The sequence below is a fragment of the Episyrphus balteatus genome, chromosome 3 (genome assembly GCF_945859705.1).
Source record: "Episyrphus balteatus chromosome 3, idEpiBalt1.1, whole genome shotgun sequence".
NCBI classification, from domain to species: Eukaryota; Metazoa; Arthropoda; class Insecta; order Diptera; family Syrphidae; genus Episyrphus; species Episyrphus balteatus.
In genome coordinates this window covers 112,648,739-112,675,659 of record NC_079136.1, presented here as the reverse complement: position 1 = coordinate 112,675,659, position 26,921 = coordinate 112,648,739, and the positions used below count along the sequence as shown (strand labels likewise).

General features: G+C 31.6%; 1 protein-coding gene across 1 annotated transcript in view; it reads right to left on the bottom strand.

Annotated features, from left to right (window-relative positions):
* Positions 1 to 308: 308 nt before the first annotated feature.
* LOC129916502 (lachesin) overlaps positions 309 to 26,921 on the bottom strand; it is a 133,648-nt gene continuing 107,035 nt past the window's right edge. The window contains exons 4-10 of the mRNA XM_055996502.1: positions 24,309 to 24,525; positions 11,587 to 11,745; positions 11,336 to 11,464; positions 11,068 to 11,218; positions 10,818 to 10,960; positions 885 to 1,022; positions 309 to 806 (exon numbers count right to left, since the gene is read on the bottom strand). Of these exons, the coding sequence (XP_055852477.1) occupies positions 583 to 806; positions 885 to 1,022; positions 10,818 to 10,960; positions 11,068 to 11,218; positions 11,336 to 11,464; positions 11,587 to 11,745; positions 24,309 to 24,525 (1,161 nt within the window). The 3' untranslated portion in view covers positions 309 to 582. The remainder of the gene's footprint in view (positions 807 to 884; positions 1,023 to 10,817; positions 10,961 to 11,067; positions 11,219 to 11,335; positions 11,465 to 11,586; positions 11,746 to 24,308; positions 24,526 to 26,921) is intronic.

Genomic DNA, 26,921 nt, shown 5'->3' with positions numbered 1-26,921 from the left:
TTCTCAACTAATATTTAGTTATTTAAATTTAACAAAAAAAAAAATAAATAAAAATAATGCACGTTTATTTATATTTATAGCTTAAAACTTGTTTTATTTTTGATTTATTTACATAACATCTTGTAACATTGGTATAAAATATCCTACAGTATGTTTATTTGTATATATATAATATATATATATAATATTTTAATATGTTTTTTGTTTTTAATATACATTAATGATTTATATAAGTTTATATATATATATATTAATATGTATTTATTTTTAAAAATTGAACTTATAACTTAAGTTTAATTTTCCTTAGGCATTTTTAATTTAATATCTATTTTCAATACTTAACAATGTGTTGTTTTTTTTTAAGTATATTTTTAGGTGATTTTCTGTTTTTACTTAAAAACACTATAATTTTTTTTTTTTTTTTTTCATTGAACAAAAATAATATTTTTCAGGCTTCCATGTGTTTTTTTTTATAAATATATACTTTTATCCTCTTTTTTCTTCAGATTAGTTTTTTATTTTTTATAAATGCTAATAATTATTATTTTTAACGCTGATTTGTTTTACAAATTGAATCGAAGGTTAGTTGAGTGTATAGCAACAAAATCTTCTGATAAATATTAAATGTGCTAAAACCAATATGGGAGCATGTAAGTAATTTGCCAAACATTTAGCTTGAGCTGAGATTAGCGACGTCGTCGCTGAACTTTTATCCTTGGACCAATCATATCCTTTGGGACTGTCACCGGTAAGTTTTTGTTCAGATTTGTCAATTTCATTCAAATTTGATTGGTATTTTGAACCACCTGATGATGATAATTAGAATATGTATGAAAAAAAAAAATAAAAGAAAAAAAAACTTAGAAATTTTGAGGTGAACTTACTTTTGTCTAAAGCAACTATTGAATTCGTTGGAATATCTCCATATGTTGGGGTATTGAAACCAAATTTAGTTGTTGTCGTTGTTGTGCGATGAATAGTAGTTGTTGTTGGTGGTGGTAATGTTGTTGGGGGTGTTGATGCTAAAAAAAAAAAACAGTATTATATACAAGGTAGGTCCAAATGAAACAATGTGAATGTGCTTCGTTTTCAAGATCTTATGCATATAGAGTGACTGACTTTAAATTTATAAAATTGTCATATTAGCTCGGTATTAGGTAAATTAATTGAAAAACGCCTTGTGCTCTTACTTCATTTATCCTTTCGAACCTACCCCTGGAAAATCCAACAGCACTCAAGTATAAAGCTTGTTCTTTTAATGGTCATAAAACTGAATCACAAAGGTAAACTGGATTCTAGCCAAAGAGAAAATTTTCTATACTAAAAAAAATTTGTTACGAAAAAAATGTTGCGCATACGCCACAGTGACCTCTAAGGTTTAAATTTTTAAAATTGATACAAAATTCGCTATCAATTTGAAAAAAAAAATGATTAGAATTTGGCTTTTTTGAGTTTTAAAATGTAGAACTAGAGTGTTGAGTTGACAGCAATGGAGTATTGTCAGAATAAAAAAGTCCTATACCTCCTGATTGTCGTATAAATCTAGGACTAGATTCATAAGGTATTTCTTTTCATCTCTACTTCACAATCACAATCTCTCCTTTTAGGGGTATGAATGTCTTCCGTAGAAATGGAAAGAATTTTTGCACAAAAAGGCATCTGGAGTCCAAACTTCTAGCTCACAAAAAAAATGGTTGAACCTGACAATTAAGAGGGAAATTAAGAGAGAAAATTTAGACAAAAAAGAATTTTTTACTCAAAGCACTCAAAATCTTTTGAATAGCCCGAATAAATACAAATAAATTATTGAAAATCGTGCTCTTAGGGTTCAAGTTGTTAGAATTTTTAGGACTTTTTATATAGAAATTTAGAATATGTTATTATTGTAGGTATACAAAAACAAAACAAAAAACACATACAAATCGTTTTTTTTTTTCAAAGGAATCTAATTGCCCTATAAACAAGTATGTTGTTTTATTATGTAAGTTGCATTTTTAGAAAAAAAAATCGTTAGAGTCGCTTTAAAAAATAAAAAACAAATTTTATATAAATAATTTTTTGGAAAATAAGTTTAAAAATAAAATTGGTATGCCATTTTGTAGAAATCACTAATCGATATCTAAAATCAAAAATTTCAAAAAAAAATCGATGTCCGGTTTTCGAAAATTTAATATTTCAAAAAAAAAAAAATTCAAATTTTTTTTTTAAATCCAAAAATTAATTTTTTCAAAACTTTATTTTTGGCTTATATTGCTTATATAAGTTTCGTTAAAATTGAATTAGTAGTTTCGGAGAGAATCTTATCTAAAATGATTTTCAAAAAAAGTTTTTTTCATTTAAAGATAGACCTTGTCTTAAAACTTACATTTAAATCTTTTAAAAAAATCGTTGAATTCGTTTTTGAGAAATTTCAACTTAACTAAAATCGGTATATGGCAAGTAGGGGAGAGTGGGGCTAAATGTAACAGGGGTAAGAATTAACAGCTAAAAAAAGCGATGTTCCTTTCAATATTAAGAAACGCGTAAAGGAGAAAAATGCTCAATTTTTGCATATCTACCGGCACATTTTCTTCAGATGAAGATTAGACGACAGGGTGAGAAGTTACACTAGTGGTGCCCAAAAAATGCATGTTTGTAACTTTTTTTTTTAATTTTATTTTTGGTCTACCTCTTTACCCGAAAAAGATAGAGTGCTAAGTGTTTTTTTGTTATATGCAACTGTGTTTTGGCTCAAATTGCGTGTATATGTTATGTCTATATCAGTTTCGCTTTTTTTTTTAAATTGATTTTGTTTGAAAAATTTCATGCTGGGGCTAGTTGTAACATTTTTCCGGGGCACGTTGTACCATGTAAAAACCTACCTATACTGAAAAATTGTTTACCTAATATAATTAACAACCGTGGATATGAATGGTTGTAATTGAATTTGTATTTATTTTGAAATTGGAAACACTTTTTGAACCACCACTTGAATTCATAAAGCTTATAAAACTATTTATGAATTCAAATAACTTTAATTTAAGACTACTGTCAAATTTTCTCTGGAAATCTTGGATTTGCTCCACTTTTTTTTTTTAATTTGCACCAAAATTTCATGACTGAGGTTTGTTTTTATTGTTATTAATTAAAAATAAATAAATACAAACAAATAAAGGTATTTTTCTCTTATTTTTAGTTCTTGGTACAACCTACCCCGGTATGTGTTACACTTTGCCCCGTATGTGGGGTAAGTTGAAACAACACGATTTTTTTTTTGGAAGCTTTATTTTTTAACATTACCGTTATGTTTTGCTAAATTTTTATGATGGATCTTGGAGCTAAAACATGGGTCTTTAATTTAAAAAAGGTCTGGTTGACCCACTTTCAAATTTGTAGGAGAACCATCGATTTTAGAAAAAAGTGTTACATTTGGCCCCACTCTCCCCTACCGTTATTTTTGGTCCAAAAAAATTCATTCCAAAAACCCCTCTGGAGAGTCTAAAATTACGCTACATACCAAATTTAGGCTGTAGCGTAAAGTTAGCCACCAAAAATAATAAAACCTGAACCTAACACTTTTATTTATGAAAACGATTGCCTTTTGACTGGGTTACTACAAATTCTAATCATATTTTCAATGTCCACCTTCAAAATATGTTTCCATTATTCAAATTCGTTAAACAAACTAAGTGACTTATTTATCAGTACCTATCTATTGTCAAATTGCCAGACTAATTCATATTTCATTGCCTCTTCTTTTTATTTGACACAAAGTTAAACATTTTCCAGACTATACCTAAATATTATTATTATTATTGTTTCCATATTCAAATGGCATATAATTTGAATAAAACACCCTACTTAATCGTAAATATACTATATATATTATATATATAAAAAAACGATGATTTCCTGCCATTTATCATTGCCAAATCTCCCCAAAATAAATCATCATAGTGTATAATTTACATGGCAGACGATTTCCATTGAGTGAATAAAGACCACCTCCCCAATTCGACAAGCAAATCATAATTTTACAGTCCATCAAATCGATTGTTAATTTCATGGATTTCCATTGACAAATTTAGCAACAACACAAAAAAAAAATCGAAAAATCACATTAAAGGACATTGAAAGCCATTAAAGAACCAACAAGGACTATCTATAGAGTCAAATAATACAAAAAAAAAAAGAAAAAAAATTCCTTCCTCCTCGTTTATATTTCTAAATAAACCCGAAAATAAACCCAAATAAACTTCGGTTAAAAAGTGTCGAAATCCCTGCAAATAGATAAATCTTTCTCACACCACCCCGCATCGCTCCCGACCGACAATGAGGATGGAGCTGGGCTGACTTATACAACGAGCATGACTCCTCCTTAGCTATTTTGTTGTATATCACAAGGATTTGCCACACCACGAGCAGTGGTTGTAGCAGCAGCAGCCAGCAAGTTGAAAGCAGTAGCGTGCTGTCAATTGTGGTAAAGTGCTACAGAAAACACCTCGACTTGGTTAGGTTATGGTTGGGATGGAAAGTTGGCAAGTGGGATGAAAGGACCAAGGACGGGCTCTGGGGTATTAAGCAACGGACAGCACGAGGCGAGGTTCGAGATAGGTATAGAGTGATAAAGTGAGGAGTCTGGCTGATAGGAACTGACAATTTTAGTGGCTCCCTCTATATTAGTGTGTATCCGAGTGTGCAATGAAAGTTCAATGAGTTCCTTTGTCGATATTTATCTCTGCCCTCAATAGAGTCTTTTCCATTTGAGACTTTTTATAGACGATTTCGAATCTTTGGTTTGGTTCGTGATTCTTGTTCTTCATTGTCGTCGTTTTTCCTATACTGTGTCGTTGTCAGTTGCGGCATCTGTGTGTGCTGGTGTGTTTGGGCCTTTCTTTCTCTCTCTCTTGGTGGATTATTGACGACAATTTGTGGTAATTTATGGCCTTTTTGTGGCCTAAGCGACAATTTTAATTTTCCAAAATAAAAATACAAAAAATACAAAAAAAAGAAATAGGTGACAAGGCGGGCCAGACGAGGCGAGTGAATTACTTTATTTTATTATTTCTTTTTTTTGTTGCTTGCTTTTACGACAAGAAAACGAGAGAAAATATCTTTATATCCTTTTTGTTAGTTGTGTTCATGTTTTGAGTGTGCTAAAGACAGGATACTTGTGTATTGAGCTAAATATAGTTACACTTTTGTATAAGGAAGAATCTGTTTTATGTATTTTTTTTTTTATTTTTTTCTAAAGGAATGTCCAAGTCATGTAATGAGGATATTGTCCTGCTAAGCAATTTGTTGCAGTGTTAAATGTTATAAGGTTAAGAGCGATTACAAAAGCGTGCTTTTTCATCTCGAAGAAGAGGCTTTTAGACTTTGTAAGCAATTTTCCAATTATCGTGGTCCTTGTGTGAATTGGGCCTTGTGCTGTTGCGGGGCCAGATTAGCTGAAGTGTTCTGTGACTAATTATATTTCGGTTTAGATTGGTCGCACTTGGATAGTTTGTTAAATATTTTACGACTTTGGTGGTAATTGTGGTCACATAATATAGATCAATTTAGAGAGGCTACTTATTCTAATAAAAATTTAAAAAAATTAGGTACGTGAATTTGGTGTGCCATAAATTTTTGCTGCTGTAGAGATTTTGAAGGAAATATATATATATTTTATCAATTCTCCAAACATCTTTTTCTTTGTGACCTCTTATCTTGCAGTGATAAATAATGTTAAAATATTTTACCACTTCCATGACTTGGCACAATTGAGTAATCTTGTTTTAAAAGACTGGTTTGGGAAGTTTCCGAGTCAGAATAGCTGTCAGAAAAAAAAAAACAAAACATCTAAATCCATTTATTTAATATTTGATACCATCTAATCCTAATGATACATTTGATATAGAAAAGTAAAACAAAATTGTCATAACTGCTTCTTATTATCTTTAACAGTTCTTAAACGAGGCGCACTTGTTCCTTTTGAAAATATTTTTGTGCCATAAATTTTTGCTGCTGTAGAGATTTTGAAGGAAATATGTATATATTTTATCAATTCTCCAAAAATCTTTTTCTTTCTAACCTCTTAGCTTGCAGTGATAAATGTTAAAATATTTTACCATTTCCATGACTTGGCACAATTGAGTAATCTTGTTTTAAAAGACTGGTTTGGGAAGTTTCCGAGTCAGAATAGCTGTCAGAAAAAAAAAACAAAACATCTAAAGCCATTTATTTAATATTTGATACCATCTAATCCTAATGATACATTTGATATAGAAAAGTAAAACAAAATTGTCATAACTGCTTCTTATTATCTTTAACAGTTCTTAAACGAGGCGCACTTGTTCATTTTGAAAATATTTTTTTATTTCGCTCAAGCACCAAATTGGGTGTAGATGTAGATTTTATGCACTGAATCTCAAATTACAACATTTTTTCCCCTTTTCGGAGACCGTTTTAAGCTACATTGTTCCATTTATGCTGAATCAAATAAGCTTTTATTCATCAAAATTTACACCCAATTTGGTCCTTGAGCAAAAAAAAATAATATTTTCAAAAAGAAAATATCATAGAAAATCTGAAATTGACCGAAAAATGACTGAGTAAAAAATCGTTGAAATGTGAAAACATTGAAAAACGGTTTTTTGACGATAACTTCAAATTATGAGGGTTTTGAAGAATTTCAAGTGCCGAAATATGATGTAGCTACTCAGTAATACCAAACAACCTCGGCTAGGTCACTTTCAAAGTAATTAACATGGTTTTTATTTTGTAACACAGTGTTATTGCTCACATTTTTTTTCGAAAAAAAATATTTTATATGTTTTTTAAAGACAAAAAAAAAGCAGAAAAAAACAATCAAGATTAGGTACCTACATATGTACGTACAAAACCTAAAAACTCAACTGTTATAAGCACCCTCTTTGGCTTAAGATAGAAAATTGAAATTTCACAACGTTAATGTTGTAGATGAGTGGAAGAAATTAAGCGGGTGGCTCGACCAAAAATCGAAAACAAAAATTTTTGGACCACCGTAATTCCCATATACATAGGTATCTCCTATACGGCTTGTTCGACTTTGTTCTAATTTTGCACAACTATACTAAAAACAATGCTTAGTAATATTGTCTTCCAGTATATTATTAAAAATATATTGAATCCCAAAATCATCGAAAAGCAAATCCATATTTTAGATTTCTCAAAACGACTAAACCAATTTTTTGCAAATTTCGCCAACATATTTTCGCGATGAAACAAAGTTTGCACTTAATTTCAATTTGACCAAAATAGCTTACCTTTTAAAATATAAATCTATAAAATAAAATGTTATTAGGTTGGCAAAAGTAAAAAAAAAACTAAAAAAACTACATAGAAACAAGTAAGTTAGGTAGGTAAAAATGAAAAGCCCAATTAGCGCTGATTTGCACCACTTTGATATAATTACTTTTTTGACATTAACTATTTGTGGAAAAAGAAAGGAAGAAGAAAACTGTGATCACTGATAGTCATGAGACTTTGTTGGCCTTGAACCTACCCTGTGGACACCTGCGTTAGCTTGGTAGTATAATGATGTGTTTAGTGATAGGAAAGATTCTGTCCCCGGCTGCCCCAAGGTCATGTACCTACACGCACCTGCCAGTGACCTGTGATTATAGTAACTATTACCTTGCCTTAATCAAGCCATGATTTAGCTAATAGTTCCTAAGTTTTTAATAAAATTTGTGTATCCACAACTCTCCATTTTTTCTAAATTAATTTTACACTTATTTTGAACACAATGACTTCATTAAAAGCTAAACCAATTTCCCTTCACCGTAATACACATAAAAATATAATTTCCTCTTTGAATATATCATCTAATATTGGAGAATATCATTCCCTCTCTATACACCCATTAAGTGCTAATTAAAGCAAAACCAAAGCAAAACAAAACTTTTCATCCAATAAATGGCCGTGAAAACATTGCACCAAATAAACAAACTGCCAAACCAATACCTAATTATCCCATTAAAATCTCATTGAATAAATATCAACTTTATCTATGTATTTGTGTGTGCTGTGTATACATTGGTATTCTGTTAAAATATGTACACAATATTTATCACCACCTAAAGAGCTTAACTGCAATTTCCTGTTTCTATTTCCTCTTTTTCCTTTCCAAATATACCAAATTGTTGTATTTGTATACCAACAATCGTTGTATTTATTGTATCAAAAATATTTAACCCTTTTTTGCCTATATTTATTGGCCAAAAAAATTCACCATATTTAAATTGTCATCACAATGAGGGACAAAAGAAAAAACTGAATAAAAATACAAAAAAAAAATATATACATATTCCCAAGGATTCATAAATAAATTATATGGTATTTGTTAATTTTGACATTTTAAATTATCACTTCTTTCCGCTGCACCGGATATGAACGCAACATTAAAAAAAAAAGCAAAAAAGTACAACAAGGAATAGGAAAAAAAAATCATCAATATCATGAACTTGATTCAGAAGCTCTACAACTGATACATTCCAAGCAACACGAGAAATATTGCCAAATTGGCTCTTTGTTCACGGTCTATTGTCTTTTTTAAGGCAGACACTTTATTTCAACAGTGCTGCAAAATAAATTCATTAAAATTGCATTTTAAGAAAATGTTAAAAATTGAATACATTTCGAGAATCGAGAGAGGCAATTTTTACTGAAAATCAGCAGCTTGAACTTCATTAGAAACGTAACGAAGAAGCACAAAATTGTTTGAATTTAGCATCAAATTTGCTCTCACGTGCAAATGTTTTAGAGATATTTAGTGTTGAACTTCCAAAAACATTATTTTTGTCAGGATTAAAAAACAAAATAAAATAAAAAAAAAGTTAAAATGAAAACAAAAACAAAGAAGTAATACAGCTAGAAATTTCATTTGAGCACCGCTCTATGAACTTGGTTGACCTTGTTTCATTCAAACCTTCAATGTGAATTGACGGATGAAGCCTAGGTGCACTCACGCCATGAACACATTGCTAAAAGTTGCGTTGCTTTACTGACCCAATTGATAAATAAACAAAGTTAAGCCAAAAAAATTGTAATTATTCTTAAATTCTTACTTTACCCAATACATCACTAGAATAGTGTTTTCGGAAGTTCAAAATTCTATATCTCAAAAATTTTGAACGTTAGAGTAAATTTGATACTACAGATTTGAATTCGGAAGGTCAAAGTTCATTAGAAAAGTATAATTAAGTTTCTATAGCAATATCTGTATGGCCAACATTACCGTCATTTTTAAAAATAGTTGTTTTTTGTTTTTTTTTTTTTAATTTTTCTCAATATGTTCTGAAATATAAGTGTAGTTTTTCGGTATACTCTTAAATAAAATACGGTATCCCAAACTTCTCAAAAATGAAAAATTTTTTCGAAAAATTTTTTGCCTGTAAAATAGCCTATTTTTTAATTAAATTTGTCGAAAACTAAAAAACAAATATTTTGCTGATAAAAATTTATAATACCTATGACCTATGTAAATAACATAAAAGAGGAAGTTTTAACCATTTTTTTAAATCCACACATTTTTGTAAGAGATAAAAATAAAAAACCAAAAGATCGTATTTTTGCATTTTTCTCACTATTTTTGAGATTACATAAATAACCTTTACAACTTTTGCATCTATTTTTCTTTTTTTTTCGATAGAAGGTTATCTTTTGACATTTATCGTAAAAAACTACGATTTTTGACACCTACACCACTTTTCGCCCACTCACCCTTTTTGACCAAAAATAACGGTATCTCTCATATATTCATATACCAATTTTGGAAAAGTTTAATTTTCTCAAAAACGGTTCCTACGATTTTTATTAGAAAAAGTCCTATTAGTTTTTAAATAAGGTCTATCTTTTAGTGAAAAATTTTCTTTTCAAAAATCTTTATTAACGGTACCTCCCATAGAACCGTATTTAAAATTATCTTCCAAACAATTAGTTCAAAACAAATTATATTGCCTAAATATAAACGTGACGCCGATTTTTTTTTTATTTTGGTTTTACGTAGTGATTAAAAGTTTCTACAAAAGGGCATACCTACCAAATTTATTTTTCAATTTTTTTTTTAATTACTTAAAATTTTTTTTTTAATTACTTAAAAAAAAACGGCTCTAACGATTTTGTCGTTAGTCGGTTTTGTTTTTTTTTTTTTTTACAAAAATGATTGTTACATTTTTTGAAGAACGAATTTTAAGCTTTTTTTTTATACATTTACCAAAGTATTTATATAAAAAGTTTTTAGTTCTAAGAGCAAGTTCGTGCTACCCATTCGTGCATTTTATTTCATTATCAGCAAATATTGCTAATTCACAATCTGAAAGATGAATGAAAACTAAAGTATTAAAAATGTTGTATAAGATTGGCCCTAGTACAGAACCTGTGAGAACACGAAAATCAAATTCAATCGATCTAGAAACACCACAAATTCCATGCACCTAAAACGACGATTGGAAAAAAGACTTTGAACAAGTTAGGTGGGCATTAATATCGCAACCGCTCATCAATGTTTAAAATGAATATTTCATTCTAAGCAACCAATCTATAAGACTTGGTGTTTAAGTATCCTAAAATCTTAAGGAAACCTACATATAATTGCAGCATTCTTTTTGAATTAAATAAAATAAATCGGTGACAATACGTCGTTTTTATAAAATATCAAATAACCCAACTGACATTTCAGCCTCGATATTACAGTAGGTACCTTCTATGAATTGATTTTATTGGGAATTCAAAACTAAAAAAAATTGTGCACCTCAGTGTTTTTATAAATAAAAAAAAAGGGGTAATAGAAAATATTTTAATGTGACACTTACTGTATAGTTTAATAGTGCCATCCATTTCACCACGAGGATTTTTGGCGACACACTTATAGCTGCCGTAATCACTCTTTTGAACATTTGTTATAGTAAGCCGCATAGTTGCCTTATACGATGGTACTCCCGGCAGTGTCTCTGTCCTGAAAAAAAAAAAGAAATAAAATAAAAAAAACATTTTTATTGGTAGTTCTTTTTATGAATTGGAAAGTGCCGGAAGTGATGAATTTAAATTAGGCTTCTTACTTACTTGTACTTGCCAGATTCAGTGATCATTTGGTCATTTTCTCGTGTCCAGTAATTCAGTGAAGTTGGATTAGCTTCGATGAAACATTCCAGCGTTATGTTGAAATACATCGGCACACCGACCAACTGATGGGGAATCCACACCATTGGCGAGACTAAAAGTTATTTGAGACAGAAAAAGGATAAATTGATTGTTTTACCGGAACTTGATTAAGGTTTCAAATTTATTATTCAAAAAAAGGATGGCAATATTATCATGGGTTTCAACTTACAATCTACACTAACTTTGATCCTTTTCGAAACACTAGGGGGCACACCATTCGATGCTATGCACAAATATGCACCCATATGAAGTCGAGAGATACGTTCTAGTTCCAAAGCTTCACCTTCCATGTCAATTACTAAAGTACAAAAGGCAGATAGGTATGTTTTTTTTTGTGAGTTTTAAATTAAATTTTCATATCCCAAGGATATGAGATATACGTAAAGGCATTTTAGGTATGAAGTTTATAGAATCTCTTACCTTCTAAAGTTTTGTTTATGACAATTTTATTACCATCGTCTCGTTTCCATCGGATTGATGGTTCTGGGCTACCTTTTGCTTTGCATCGTAATGTAACATTGTCACCTTCTCGTACGATGACATCACTTGAGGTTAAGGAGTCGTCTATGTTCGGAGGAACTGTGTATAAACGATGAGGAAGAATAATACTTTTAGAGGGAAATAATTTAAAGCAAAATTGTGGTTTTATATTCATGCATTCATTTATTATTATACTATATCTATGTGTTGATATTTTATCACAATATTTCAAAAATTTACTCTGGATGTTGTTTTTATTTTTAATAAAATTGATTTTTTTTAAACTAACGAAAGATATTGAGTTCCTGTGAACTGAAAAATATGTTGTATCTGCCTATCTTATCTACGTTCTATCTTCTATCTTGTTGCTAATTACAAGAGTAACTAACTATAGTTACAACCACAGACAATGTTTGTATTGTTTCCAAGTTCTCCTTAGACCTGCTTTTCAAATAAATTCTTTAGAAAATTCTGTTCTGAAATTTATTTAAAAAATAAGGATTCAATTTCATACAACGAAAATGTATATGTAAATAAGAGGATTATACTTTAAATCAAGAGTGTCTATTGGTTTCAGAAAAGAATTCATAGTATTTCATAGAAAATGTTACACATTTTTCAAAACATTCTTTTTGTAGATTGAAATATTATTATTGTTGAAAAGAAACTTATACAAAATGGTTTAAAAGAAGAAGAAGATTGGTTTTATAATACGAATTCTATACTACTTAAATTAGTAAAGTAGAAGAATAAGCACTATACTATACTTATATTTCATTGGACTTGTTAAATTATTGATTTAATATAGCTTTTAACGGCCTTTAGCCAATACAAAAATTTGGCGTTTCGTCATGGCGCTAATTTTGTTTATATTCAGCGCAACTTTCATAGGTTACAGGCTAAATATTTTGCACTGCAAGAGCATTTTTTCCAATAAAAGATAAATGTTGCAGTAATCAATTCAAATTTAATTGATAAAAATATAAAACCAAATCAGATTTAATACAAAAGGAAAACCTGGCTCCTTTTTTTTTATTTCATTACTATATATTAAATTTGATTTGATACCGTAAACTAACAAAGCTCAATTCCAATTTTTTGTACAAAAAAAATTTATTAAATTTTTCAAAGTTTTGGAAGTTAAATCCTATCATACAAAAATCTGCCAACAAAAATTGACAATTCTTCCCTGAATCACTGAGGACATTCCAGAAAAATACACATATCCAACTAAAAACTTTTTTCGTGACGCATTCATTTTTCAAAAACTAACAAAACAAAAAAAAAATATAAAATAGATTCCACCAAAAAATCTCAAAAAATTGACAAAAAAAAAAGAAAAAAAACCAAAACTTTTGTCTAACTTTTCGGCAGTAATTCCATTGTTATAGAATGTTGAAACACAACAAAAGCATAACACAAAACCCAAACAAAAAGACATTACCCATATTTTTCAAGTTACAGAAAGTTTGAAAAAAAAAAAAAAAATCCACAAATAATATCAAAATCAACAACAACTACTTAGGTACACTTGCAGCAGAGCATCAAAAACTCTCAACCCACTAAAGACTAATGGCAACAACAACAAAACAATAGCAATGAATCTCATTAAATCAGCCTATATGGTAGTCTATACTCTGCTCCTTAGCTCCCTTTTTGGCATTCTATCCTGGTTGGTTTGGTTTGGTGCTGTTGCCTTACCAAAATTGCATATAATTCTCTGCATAACGTGCCCTCGGAGACACGACCGACACACACATAGAGAGTTTTTAAAACCAGGGAGAGAGGAGGACATGCTCCAGCATTTGTACATACATATATTTAATTTCATTTCCAACATAATGAGGCAATTTATTAAATTCAATTATCCTGATGACAATAAAACAGTGAGGTCTTTTTGCCTGAAATATATTTAACCTAAAAGTGGTAAAAAGTGGAACGAACGCGTCGACGTCGACCGTCGACGTTGTTGTCCTTTTTTCATTTTCCATTTTCCACCATCAACCGATGGACATCCAGCATGAAAATTGTTTCCTAAATCACGAATTCACAATCAAATTAAGTTTCTCTAGCCATTAGTCGTCCTTTTTTAGAGTAGGTATATGTAGTATATGCGAATGGGTATAGGCAGGGTCCTGCAGGTTCTGGCAAATCACATTTGTTATGGTTTTATACAAAACCAACACAACACCGGGTCAACATCAAACTTGCATTCCTCAATTTACCCTGCACTTCACTCTAGTTTTTGAAATAGCTGCTCCATGGCCATCATTTTCTTTTTTTTATTTTTTTGTGAAATGTTAGAGTATTGGTATAAAATATGAGAAGGACATACGTTGCGTCGTCCCCTTGTGGTGTTTGTTGGGCGCCACTCTACGACCACGAATGTCGCAATTTATTAGTCACCTCGAACTAAAGTTAGGATATATGTGAAAAGGAGGCCAACATATAGCAGGAAGCTTAAAAGGATAAAGAATCCTCCTAGCGTGGTTTTACCTCTCCATATTTTCGAGAAGAAGAAAAACGGTCCTAAAGGATCGAGCAAACACTACAAAAAAATACTTGCATACAAAGGTTTTGCCGTTTTTGCATTCCACAACGAGAAGACACATTTCACACATGAAATTTTTCTATAGAAGCACCAGCAGAAGCAGCAGTGCAACAGTTTGAACTGAAGAATGTCGCATATGGTCAACAGAAATCGTCGTTTTTACAAATCCTTTCACATCCCTTTTTTTTCAACTATACAACGACAACAAAGTAAGAGGACACCAAATCAGAAGTTAGACATCTGACCAACAACACGCACCAACAACGGCACGGATTTTTGGACAAAAATTCCTATTTTTCCCTATTTTTTTGTTGTTCGTCCTGCTCACTTGGTCCTTGGTGAAAGGATATATGGAGATGTCATGTGTGTGCTGCTGAGATGAAAGTTTAAGCCAACAAAAAATATGGAATTTTTACAGACTAAGTTGACCGCTTGCAAAGAATAGGTTAATGGCTAGAGTTGAGGGATATCTTTGGACTGGGGATTTAGTAATTTATCGTGCGCGTTAGAGTTGCTTCCAGGAATGTTTTGTTTTGTTGAAAATTTTTTAATTGGATATGATTTTGAGGACGAAGGCAGAGGGCTTTAAAGATGTAAATCTGTTTTGAGATAGGCACCATCAGTTACGTAGGATATTGTTTCTGGAAGGACATTGGCATTTTTCGAGTTTTGAGTTTTTAAAGGGGTGAATGCACCGAATGATAAAGTTGTTAAATTTTGATTGAGGCTTGAAATAACCAAAGATTCTTTTAAAGTAAGATACATTTATCTGTGATGGTATTTTTAATGAATAAAAAAAATACATAAGGTTGCAAGCATGTTAAATAGATCTGTATTTTACCGAACCCTTGAACTTTTGCACGTATTTTTTATATCTGTATTAACAGAGGGAGTTTGCTAATAGAGGTGCTCTATTAAACTGGTTAAAATTACAAGTGTCGACTCGGATACTCAAAATTGTTAAATCTTACCCACTTTCTGAAATTGTACTAAAATTTCAACCAAGTTGATCGGTTGAAATAACCTTATAAACTGGTAATTTTTAACAATTCAGTTCAATCGAGGCGACAACGTTGATTCTAGCAATGAGAACTACATAGTTTTTAAACAAGAATACGTTATTTTTGACACATTTTTTACTAACCCCTCGAAAAAGCCCTCGGTTGGGAATTATTTCTCTGTGCGTGCAATTCGTAATGGCTGTCCATGGTGACGTTTTGTTCAATACGCCGCCGCCGCGCCGGTCTTGAGTGTTCTTAGACGTTTTACACGAATTATTGGCTTTTTGGGACCAATTACACATTTTAATGTCTCTTCGCAAAAAACATTCTTTCACCTAAATTTTTATTCTTGCTTTCTATCTCAAATTCAAAGTTTTCACCAAATTTCATTGAAGTGGATCATTATTTTTGTTTTCACTCAATAATCATTTTTATCAAAAAAAAAAAAAAAAAAAAAAAAAAAAACACAAAACCGACTTCCATAAATAAAAACTGGGTTTTATGGATTTTCTCATAGTTTCTATCGCCAGAACTGAACGAAATTGAAATGGGACCACACTACAGCCACCAGCTTTCCAATACAAAAATTGTTTCATTCCGTCAAAAGTTATGAGGTCACAAACATAAAAAATACAGACGAAAAAACAGCCTGATAGATTTAACATTACGTAATCAAAACATGAAAATTTATATGAAATAGGTACCTAGTAGGTATTAAAATCATAATAATAATTAATAATTTGTGTCTTCATTACTCATTTGACTATTTTTGTAAAGTTTTCCATTTTTGTTGGTCGGCTAGCCAACAAATATTGAACTGTAAATTTTAAACCTTTCATATCTAACTTCTTGGGACTTTGTCATTTTTTTTCCTAGAAAAAAATATAGTAGGTAGAAAGTTTGTTTTTTTTTTTTTCATTGAGGTGTCGCCAGCGAAAAAATAAGTTAAGTTAATAAAAACACTAAAATTTTTTCTCTCTAAAAGAAGAACTTGTTTGACAGGAGACATTCGCAGGTATATGCACTATTATATTTTAATTTATATGATAATAACTTTCTGTAAGTCAAAGTAATTTATTTATCCTAAATGGTATTTTCTTATTTTCTGCAATGCTGGTAACATCATCATGAAGAAATAATATAAATTAGAATCCCTCCTCCATTGTCAATAAATAAATGATTTCACATATAGGATCTTTTATCCTTTGATTAAACCGTTTATCTACTGATTAGATATCAGCTCACTTATTTGAAAGTCTTAGCTTGCACAAATTATTGCTGGTTAAATAATGACCAACTGATGATTATCAACAAATTGTTTCCTTCACATCATCACACATGTACTTATAGTCGCTCTGTGGTTAAATTTCAAGCCATCATCCGCCCGTCGAGATAAATAATAAACATAAATAAATTCTCCCGCACATCGAACTCAATCTACAAATGGCCAAAAGTCATTCAAAAGATTACCACATTGACCATATTGTGCACAGAGACAATCGAACCCAAAATACAAATTCGATATACCTTTGAGACAAAGAGAGGGAATCCTTATCATACATTTGGCAATAACGCACTCTTGTCGTGCCCCATAAACCAATTGTGTGACGTTAAAGAGCCACTTTGTGCAAATCCACAACAAATATCAGATAAGCCCGCGCCATTCTTGTTGTCTGCGGGCGACTTCGAATTCGCCTTTTCTTCTTCTGTGTGTTGCTCCCGTCTTAGATTTACACACACGTTTTATCCTTAAAGTACCCCATTAAGGACTCTCCATATTGCTGATCGTATCTCCTCCCGAGGAGGAGCAGCAAATCGTTTCACTTTATCCCTTCTTTGCACCGCAATTCGCAAAGATCATGGCCATTAAATGCCAAATCGATGACATTTCCTCCACTTTCCGATATAGAATAGATAACCAATAATTTGCTTTGGTGGTTTGGTTTGCTGCACAAATCGAACTCACAAACTCTCCCTCTCCGTCCACTACAGTGTTGCGTGTCTACATCGCAAAATTGCAAACACACATAAAGATACATATTGCTTTGAAGCTAATAAGAAAGAGCAGCACAAAGTATCGTTATCATTTAATTCCGTCAAGGAAACTTTTATAGCGTGTCCTTAGTCCTTTTTGAAATATTATACCACCCACTTTTACCATCACCCTATCGATGACGATGGTCGTCTTGGTCGAAGGAACAACAAACAAAAAATAACTGTCTTTGACACTTTCTTAACTTTGTCGTCCATTTAATTAAGATTTACATTTAAGAAGGGTGTCTCCTGTATCCTGGATGGCTGATAGTTTGGTCCTGTTTCATTCCTGGTCAAGATGATGGCTTTGTTTGATAGATACACGAGTTCATGCAGAAAGGATGAGGAGCGATAACGTCTTGTGACATCAGAAGGAGAACGCCGTTAATAAAATGTAACGTTAAAGCAACATATTGTCAGCTAGGGAGTTGGTTTGCCCCTTCCTGTGCCATAACCATCAACATCGTCTCCGTAGACGACATTATCCTTTTTTTGCGCGTTGAAAAAACACCCAAACACACACAAATTCACACCCCAAAGTCCTGAAATAACTTTTGATTATAATCGAGAGTGGAATAACAAATGAGGAGCACGATAGCATCCTGCACAGTAGCATCCTGCTGTTCAATATCTATCGTCTTCGTTCGTCTGTCGGGTATATGTTGAAGCCTTGAAGGATGCTCTTCAGTGCTGCTACATAATAAAGGTATGGCATCAGTTTTTGGGGGGTGCATCATGGCATCACTGCAACGCTTGACGCGGAAGGGTTACTTCTACGTTTGTTGTTGTTTTTTAGGTTATCAAATGCACCCCATTCTGCAGGTTAAATTTCCAAAGGAGTACAAAAAAAGGCAAGAAATAGAAAAAAATTGAAGAAACACAGAAGTTGAATTGGGAAGCAAATCAAAAGGATGCTGGGATAGATAAGTTGAAATTCCTTGGAGCGGAATTTGAATTTCTTTTCCTTCATCATCGACTCGACTCTCTCTCGCTAGCTGCCTGTCTGTCTGTCAATTTTCTTCGTCTTTCGTCTTCGTGTGAGAAGTTTTTGTTGCACATATATAACAAACATGTGACTATATATAAACTCACCAGGAAGTTCATGGATGAGATGTAAAATAAAGTGAACATGGACATTGCAAGGAATTGGTTTTTCTTTCGGGGGAAATTGGATATGTTAGCAAATGTCTTGTAGTGTTTGCATTCAATTTTATTTTATTTTGTGTTTTTTTTTTCTCACTTAATATTTTATTCACTGAGAATGTGAAGGAAGATTGATTTAAAGAAACTTCCGAAATGACGGAAGAACAAAAACTGCTTACATAGAGAGAAAACAAAAAAAAAACAAAAAAAAAAAACGGGAAATCAAGTTGGATTTTGGAAAAAGTTTTGATGACAAATCTGAAGGAATCCCTCTGGATCTTTAACTTGTTAATTTTAAAGCAATTTATCTGTTAGTGTAGTCAGTAAAGGCTTGTTTGTTTTTGATAGAATTTTTATGTCTTATTTATGTTAGGAAGACGAACTGCAAAATGTATTTAATAAAATATTCAACAATTTATTGGTTTTCAGTGATTATTTATCACTGAATAGTGAATTATATCGGTAGCATAGCCGTATTTAGGGTTGGGGTTTTGGGTGTTTAACCCCCCCCGAAATTTGTTTTCATAAAATCAAGAGATACCTATATTATAAACATATACAAGTCTAATATGTGCAGCACTAAATGATTTGTTTTTGTATTTTAGTGATTTGATTACCTATATGAAAATCTCCCTTAAAATCACTACCAAGTTTGCATCGTTGCAGAAGCTGTCAATGAAGTTTGTATAAAGGAAAACAAAAATTGTTTGGTCCATCACAAAGAGTTTTTATCTCTTTGACCATTTCCTTAAGCACTATGTTAACACCTTAAAATGCTCTTTTAAGAACCCTTTAAATACCACAAGTACTTATGCAGGGTTTTTGGTGCCGAGACTAAACTATGCTTTTTCAAAGGGTTTCGGTGGCCGAACTCGAATCCAAAGACGGACGTATTCGATCACATCTCGTTTTTGACATATTACCCTTAAATCTATTTAAATCTTTCAGACATCTTTTCTACTGTCCGAGATATCTTCAGTTGCTTATTACCCACTTTTGTTCTATGTTAACCTTAAATCCAGTATGTAAGCGAAAATAAATGTATCGATTTTTTCAGAGACTGTAGTACCTACCAGCGCCAGGAAATAACCTCGAAAACTGGTAAAAAGCGGGATTTTCGATTTTCTAACGGGAATATCTCAAAAACGCGATGTGATAGAAATTTTCTGAGTTCGGATTTGAGCTCAGCACATAAAAAACCTTTAGAAAAGTATATCTTGGTCTCTGTAACAAAAACCTTGTTGGCCATACTCAAAATAAAAAAAATGCAATTATACTTTTGCAATGGAAGAAAAACTTGTTTTTATTTCTAAAAATTATAAGAGAAAGTAACGGGACATTTTGTTCTTCTCAATATTCTTGTTTTTTGATCCCCTTTAATAAAAAAATAGTAGGGTGTCGCTGCAATACTCGGTTTTATATAAATAGCATTTTTATATGGTGCGATTATACTTTTGCAAAGCACTGTATTTACAACATTTCGTTATTATTTTGTTTCAAATTATATATAGGTATTAAACAATTTCAGTTTATTGTTAAATTTCAAAGTGAAGTATAACAATGGTCAACAAAATTAAACTTCTTTTTTGTTACAGAAACCAGGGTATACTCTTCTATAGGTTTTTTGTGTGCTGAGCTCGAAACCGAAGTCAGAAAAATTCGATCACATCAAGTTTTTGAGATATTCCCGTTAGAAAATCGAAAATGCCGCTTTTTACCAGTTTTCAGGGTTATTTTTTAGCGTTTATTTATTTTTTTAAAAATTGAATTTGTAACAGTTTCTAAAAGAATTAAGTTTTGTCTCTCTAAATCCGTTTAAATCTTTTAAATATCTATTTTCTTCCTCGAGAAATCATAACTTGAAATCAAAGTGCTTGGGGCATCTCATATTTATTTGCTTTTAATAGCAAATATCGAAAAGTTCTGTACCAATCGCTTTCAAATTTTGACACAATTCTTTTAGAAACTGTTACAAATTTAATTTTAAAAAAAATAAGTAAACGCTAAAAAATAACTTTGAAAACTGGTAAAAATCGGCATTTTCAATTTTCTAACGGGAATATCTCCAAAGCGTGATGTGATAGAATTTTTCTGACTTCGGATTCGAGCTCAGCCTATAGAAAAGTATACCCTGGTTTCTGTAACAAAAACCTTGTTGACTAGTGTAATTAGCTTATGTCAAACAACTTGGATTATTTAAAATTTTGGTTTTTAAGTATTGCTAATTTCATTTAGAACTCAATAGATAGAATGTACCTACCTGTCAATTTTCTGCTATAAAATTTCAGTGCAAGAAAAAGTACATTTTTCAATGTTTTATATATTAAATTGTACGAAATAATTTTTTTTATAAAGCCTTCATTTTTAAATTACGTTTACCGTAAGCAGGGCTTTTTTAAACTTTTAACTACGAATTCCTCTCCTAAAAATACTTAAAAAGGATATTGGCAAATTTTTCGCTTCTACACAGTTCAAATGACTATTTGATTTAGCGGGATTTAGAATCGACTGCAGTTACATATACCTAGTTGATACAAAGTATTGTGATTTCTAAAAAAAATTTTGTTTGGTCTGAGCTAACCCCCCCCCGAAATGAAATCCTAGCTACGGCTATGATCGGTAGATATACTTTTTACCATTTAGCATTAGCAAAATAATTTGAAAATGAATAAATATTAAATCAACTTTTCGATGTTTCTTTTTTTATTAGTGATTTTTGTTATCCTTTTTTAGGTATATTTATGATGTTATTCCTACCCTCATACTTATGTATAAGCTCTTTAAATTTGTTTTTACTTTCAAATAAATCTTTAAGCTATATCGTTGGCATAAAGCCAAATCCACGAATCAGCTAAATAGTAGTTTTGAGAAAAACGGCTTCAAAGTTTTGGAAGCACATGCAATCTTATGGAAACTCGTGCAACAAAAATTGATATTTTAGGCTTCTAGGCAACAGATGAAGGATTGGGATCGACGCAGTGAATAGAAAGACCGATAACAAGTAAAATGATACATTAAAGTGAAAATGTCCAAAAATGCAGATTTGGTCTTGTAAAGACACTGAAATCGTCACTACATTGCCATTTTAATGTACTTATTCGCAGCTTCGCTTTTCCAACCAAACAGCACCACGAATTATGTATGTTGAAATATTTACTTAGTTAAACAGCCTTTCTTATCATATTTAGGAGCCGACTCAACTTTTGGATATAAGTTAAGTAATCGAGCTGAAAATTACGATTTATCGAAGAATCCCTTCGAGAGCAGTTCCGATACGAAATTGACTTCCGATCAGAACACAAATTATTGCTTTCTAGGTATTCGTTGGCGTAACGAAAGATGTATGAAATCCACATGTATTTTTTATCTAGCTTTGAAAAGTGAAAAGTTTTTATTGAACTGCGTTACATTTAATTGAAAGATTTCTCAGAAGTTATCCTTCGGTCCAAAGGAAAAACTCACTAACTACATACGAATTAAAGCAGTTAGTTTTTTCTCTGAACCGACGATATCTTGATAGAAATTTTTCCAATACCTCTATGAACACTAAAGACTCATTTCTTACCACTGATCAAACATAAGACAACTTAAACAAGAAAATTTACTCTGAAATGCACTTTTTCATGACAATAATACTTCTGAATTCTTACTTTGATCTTTTTCGTAGGCCTTAGGTCTTACTTTGATACTTTGGTCTTTGCAGGCCAACCTCTCTTCCCTAACAGCCTAATCTATAACAATTAAGTTACCGTCGCGTCGCGTACTTTCTTTATATTGAAAAAGCATTTCCAGCGTATGGATTGCAGTTTTGAAGCCATTTGACATTTCTTTTTCAAAAAGAAAAATGTTCATATTCCAGCTTCCATTATCTACTTATCTTAAAGATATTATAAGGTTGACAAGTAAGTACATTACCTATGTTGAAAAAGTTCGAGTTTGGCATTATAATACAAAAATAGGGCACACAGAGAAAAATAGACCACATAAAATAGAACAAAAACAATAAGATTTCTCTATGGTTTTCATCCAAGAAGGAAACCTTATTAAAACAATCGGGTTTTCCTTATAGTTTTAAAATCTGCAAAAAAATAAAAAAAACGATGACCAGGCTGGGAATCGAACTGGAGACTTCAAATCATTAGTCGCCCACCTTACCACCTGAACCAACCTGCCATGAAATTATTGATCGCGATTTTTGTTCTAGTGCTAAGTTGCAAAAAAAATCAACTTTTCAGTCAAATTTTAATAAGATTTTCTCTATAAAAATAATAAGAAATCTCATTAAAAAAACCTTATTAATCGTTGATTTTAATAAGATTTCCTTATGAAATGTATGGACGGTAAAACAATATGGCAATCTGTTAGTTTTTAGCGGGTCATATTTTTCTCTGTGCAAGGAATCAAATTCAGTTATGTATAAAAACTCTTGAACGAATTAGTTAGTTCTAATTTTAAATGGACTCAAGAACTGTTATCCAGTAGACTGAAAGATGTATCCTCCTCTAAGGTATTAAAAGAAAAAAACCACTCTAATTACCTAATCCTTTGACATACATTTTCCACATTATGTTTAGTCTAATAAGAAACAAAACCCTTTCTATAAAATTACGAAACTAAATTTTCAAGGATGCGCTATCAAAACTATTCTTTGCCTAGTAAAAAATTAAAATCAAACACAAACACAAATGTTCAGGCATCCGGATTTTAAAAGTCTTGTAAAAATGGGAGGAAACCTAATTTTTTGTTGGCAACAATACCAACAAATTACAAAACTTTTTCCCTTCCTTATTTTTTTTTTCTTCTAGGAACAAATCTCACACTCCAAAAAACTGCATTTCAATATAGCTAATGCATGCACACTTGAATGAAATTTCGAAAAAAAAAAAATAAAAAGTTTAAAAGTCCTATCGGCAAAATACAAGGTAATCAAGTAACCACCAACCTTTAATACACAAACTAACGATATCATCTCTTTATCTGATAAACACACAAGAAACAAAAAAAGGATAATAAATGGGACAAATACCCCAGACCACTTTCAATTTAATTCGGAAGTTGTCCTTTGATTTTTGAGTGTGCCGACTATTCTAAAAGGTCCTATACAATCACCACAATCAAATCGGCAATGGGAATGTGAAGAGGGTTTCAAACGGACGATGACATTAGACCATTTTATAGATAATCCTCATATTGTCCTTCCACACTCACAAATATAATACGGACAAGGACCAAGCACAAAAAAAAAAGGTAAACAAGAAATAAAACGTGTGTAATCGGTTTTATTAGAAAAGTTTTTCGGCCAAAACCAAAGTCGTAACGACAAATGGCAGACGGTAAATGTTGGGGCCCAATATTATTGCCCCATCCGTTGGCGTTGTGGCAATTCAAAAGTTTTCTTTCATCTCCTTCTCGTCTTCTGTGCGAGCCGACCCAGCCTGTTGTTGACTGTTCATTCTTTTGCCCAGAAGGTAGGTATTTTCTGTTTCAATGTCTTAAGGGTGGACACTATGACTGGACAATAGAAGACAGAGGACATTCGGGCAATCGAAAATGTTTGAAATGAAACATTAATCACCCCTCGTTAGGTTTGGCATTTTGGTAAACTTTCATGTGACAGTTGTCCGCATTGTGTGTCGACTCTCGTCTCTTCTGCCAGTCGATTTATTCGTCTCCCTTCATACCAACTCATGATGAAACTCCGGTCGAAGAAAATAATTCACTTTGGACTTGGATATTCTGTCCTCTCTGTGTCCGTTTAAGTCCTTCAAAATGAAGTGGATATCGATAAATTTCCCCACAAAACAATATTGACTTTCAATCACACATTTATATATCCACACACAAACATGTCAACCGCTGTTTACCTATAAGTAGGTGCCTATACCTAAATATATTTGTACCTACACACATGCATATAATATATTTGAACTTACCGACAACTTTGACAAAACCGTATTGCGTCTTTGCTGTCACTGTATTAATTTGACACATATAACGACCTCGGTCCTCTTCTTGGACATTATTGATATGCAGGAACCATGTTCGATGTTTGTCGTGCTTATCGTGTGTCACACTAATTCGTGGATTACGTGTGATCACATGATTGTGTACTGTAAGGATTGCTGATTGTTCGAAATGCATCCACGCCACCTAAGAAAAAAAAAAAAAGATAAAAAAGTATTGAATTGGATGTTTTGAGTTATTAAAATAATAAAAGTATGATTAGGAAAATGGAAAGGAGACTATCAGATATAGTTTGTTGCGAAAAAGTATTCATTTTGATACAAATTAAAGGTTTATATTGTGAGCTAGGATAATCCGACTATTAAGCATATTGCCCTTTCAGAATGAATAAAGTTTTTCTAGCGCAACAAACTAATGGAAGTACAATCTTTAAATTCAACTAAACAATATTTTGAGAAGAGAATACTCGGTTTTGAGGTACAAACTATACAAATATGTATTAGGGTGGGTCAAAATACAATTTTTTGGATTTTCAAAAAGGCTCAGCGATTAAAAGGTGCTAAATGGTTCGGTTAGCTTATAAGTAAAATTTCATTTCATTATTTTAAGCCTAAGTGCCTCCGGATTTTGGTTTCATTTTTCAAAAAGCTGATTTTTGCCTAAAAACCGCACATGCTTTGCTTAATTTATTATTATCTCATTTCTTATACAAGTTAATTCAGGAGGATGTGCCAAAAAGCTTAAGCGATTAGGTTGGGTCGGGACAAGACAAAAATCGTATTGGAGGGAGTTAATATTCTCCCCCGTTTAGCCAGGAGGGGCAATTTTCTAAAAAAATGATTTAATTAGGAAAAAATATTATTAAAAATCAACGGTTATACCAACAGCAATATGTTATACCTTTTTGTAAAGCCCAAAATTTCTTTTTTATTTTGCTTTTAAATAAAGCTGTTTTATAAAACTGTTTTTGAAAAATTAATTTTCAAAATCAAAATTTTGAAAAAAAAAATTTTAATTTTTTTCAAAATTTTATGTGATTAAGTACTTTTTAAGCTTTCAAAATTCAATGCTTTTATTTGTTTTTAAGCAAAAACAGAAAACCGAATGCAAAAATGTTTTGTCGTTTTTGAGAAATTAAAAAAAAAAAACAAAACTACATTTTTCTAAGACTTGTTAACTAGTTTATGAAACATTATATCTTTCTTTCATTATTTTTTAGGGGATACCACGCCTCCAAAATAGAAAATCTTAAGTTTGAATATGTTTCCTTTGCATTAGCTACAATTCTACCAAGTTTCAAGATTCTAGGGTATTCAGAAGTATACTTTTTAATAATTGATATTAATTCTTCCGCCACCACGCCCTTTGAATGTAAAATCTCAACTTTTCGATTTTTTTCTTTTTATGTAACTTCATGATCCATCACCACAACAAGTTTCTATGAAAACTAGACGTTTGCCGTAATTTTTATCATATGTTAGTGAGTGTTTTAGTGAGTAAATCAGCTACTCTTTTTGCGATTTTTGAAGGCCTTTTTCTCAGAAACTACTAATCCTACGTAGCTGAAAGTTTTTGAGGAGCTTGATTTTGACTATGTTAACAAATACAACGAGTTTGAAATGTTTGACATTATTGAAATAAAAGTTGGAATGGTTCGAAAAAGGCCTGAGTTGTTTCCTAAGGGATTAGGACCAAAGTTCATAGAGAATTTGGCTGGGCAACCGGAGGCAGAAGATAAAGTCTGATTATAACCAAACTTTATATTATTGTTCTATTCACATTTGGCACCCTTTCATCACTGTGCCCGTAAAAAAATCAGCAAAAAAAAATGTCTCCAAACATTTGTGACCCAGCCTAATATTTATGTTTATGGTTAAGATAAAGCTGCCGGACAAGAAAACGCAACAATGTTTTTCAGAATCGGTTTTTGTAACTTGTATTAATCAGGTCCTCATAGAGGCTTTGTGAAGCTTATACCACCAGATGCTAATTTTTTTTCAAACCTACCTGGTTCGATTGCACAAGGTAAGTCCAGGATAGCCCAACTTTTTTTTTCGCTAGCCCACCCATAGTTCTAAAATTATAAGGAATTTATTTTTTTTTCATCCAAAAATCAGTGTAAAAATCGTTGATTTGTCACTGACTGTGGTTCGTTTGCCCAACGTAAGCCCAGGATAACCCGATATTTTTTTTTATCTAAATCTCATCACATTTTTAAAAGATAAAAAAGAAATTTTTTCTACAAAGTCCGATAAAAATATTATTTCTTGTGAAAATATTGTTAGTTTAAAACCGTGGTTTGTTTGCCCAGAGTTAGACCAGGATAGTTCAAATTTCATTGACACTAGCCTTAGTTTAAAAATTATAGAAGCATAATTTTTTTACTCAAAAAATGGTTAGTGTAAAAATGGTTGATAAATCACTGTGATTCAATTGCCCAAGGTTAATCCAGGCTAAACCACCATTTAATTTTCATTACCCCAACTTTAGTTGGTTACAACGGCCAACAAGTTTGAATTTTTGTTTAGAAAAAATATAAAAAAAAAATAGTACGCATACACCACAGTGGCCTTTCTAATTTG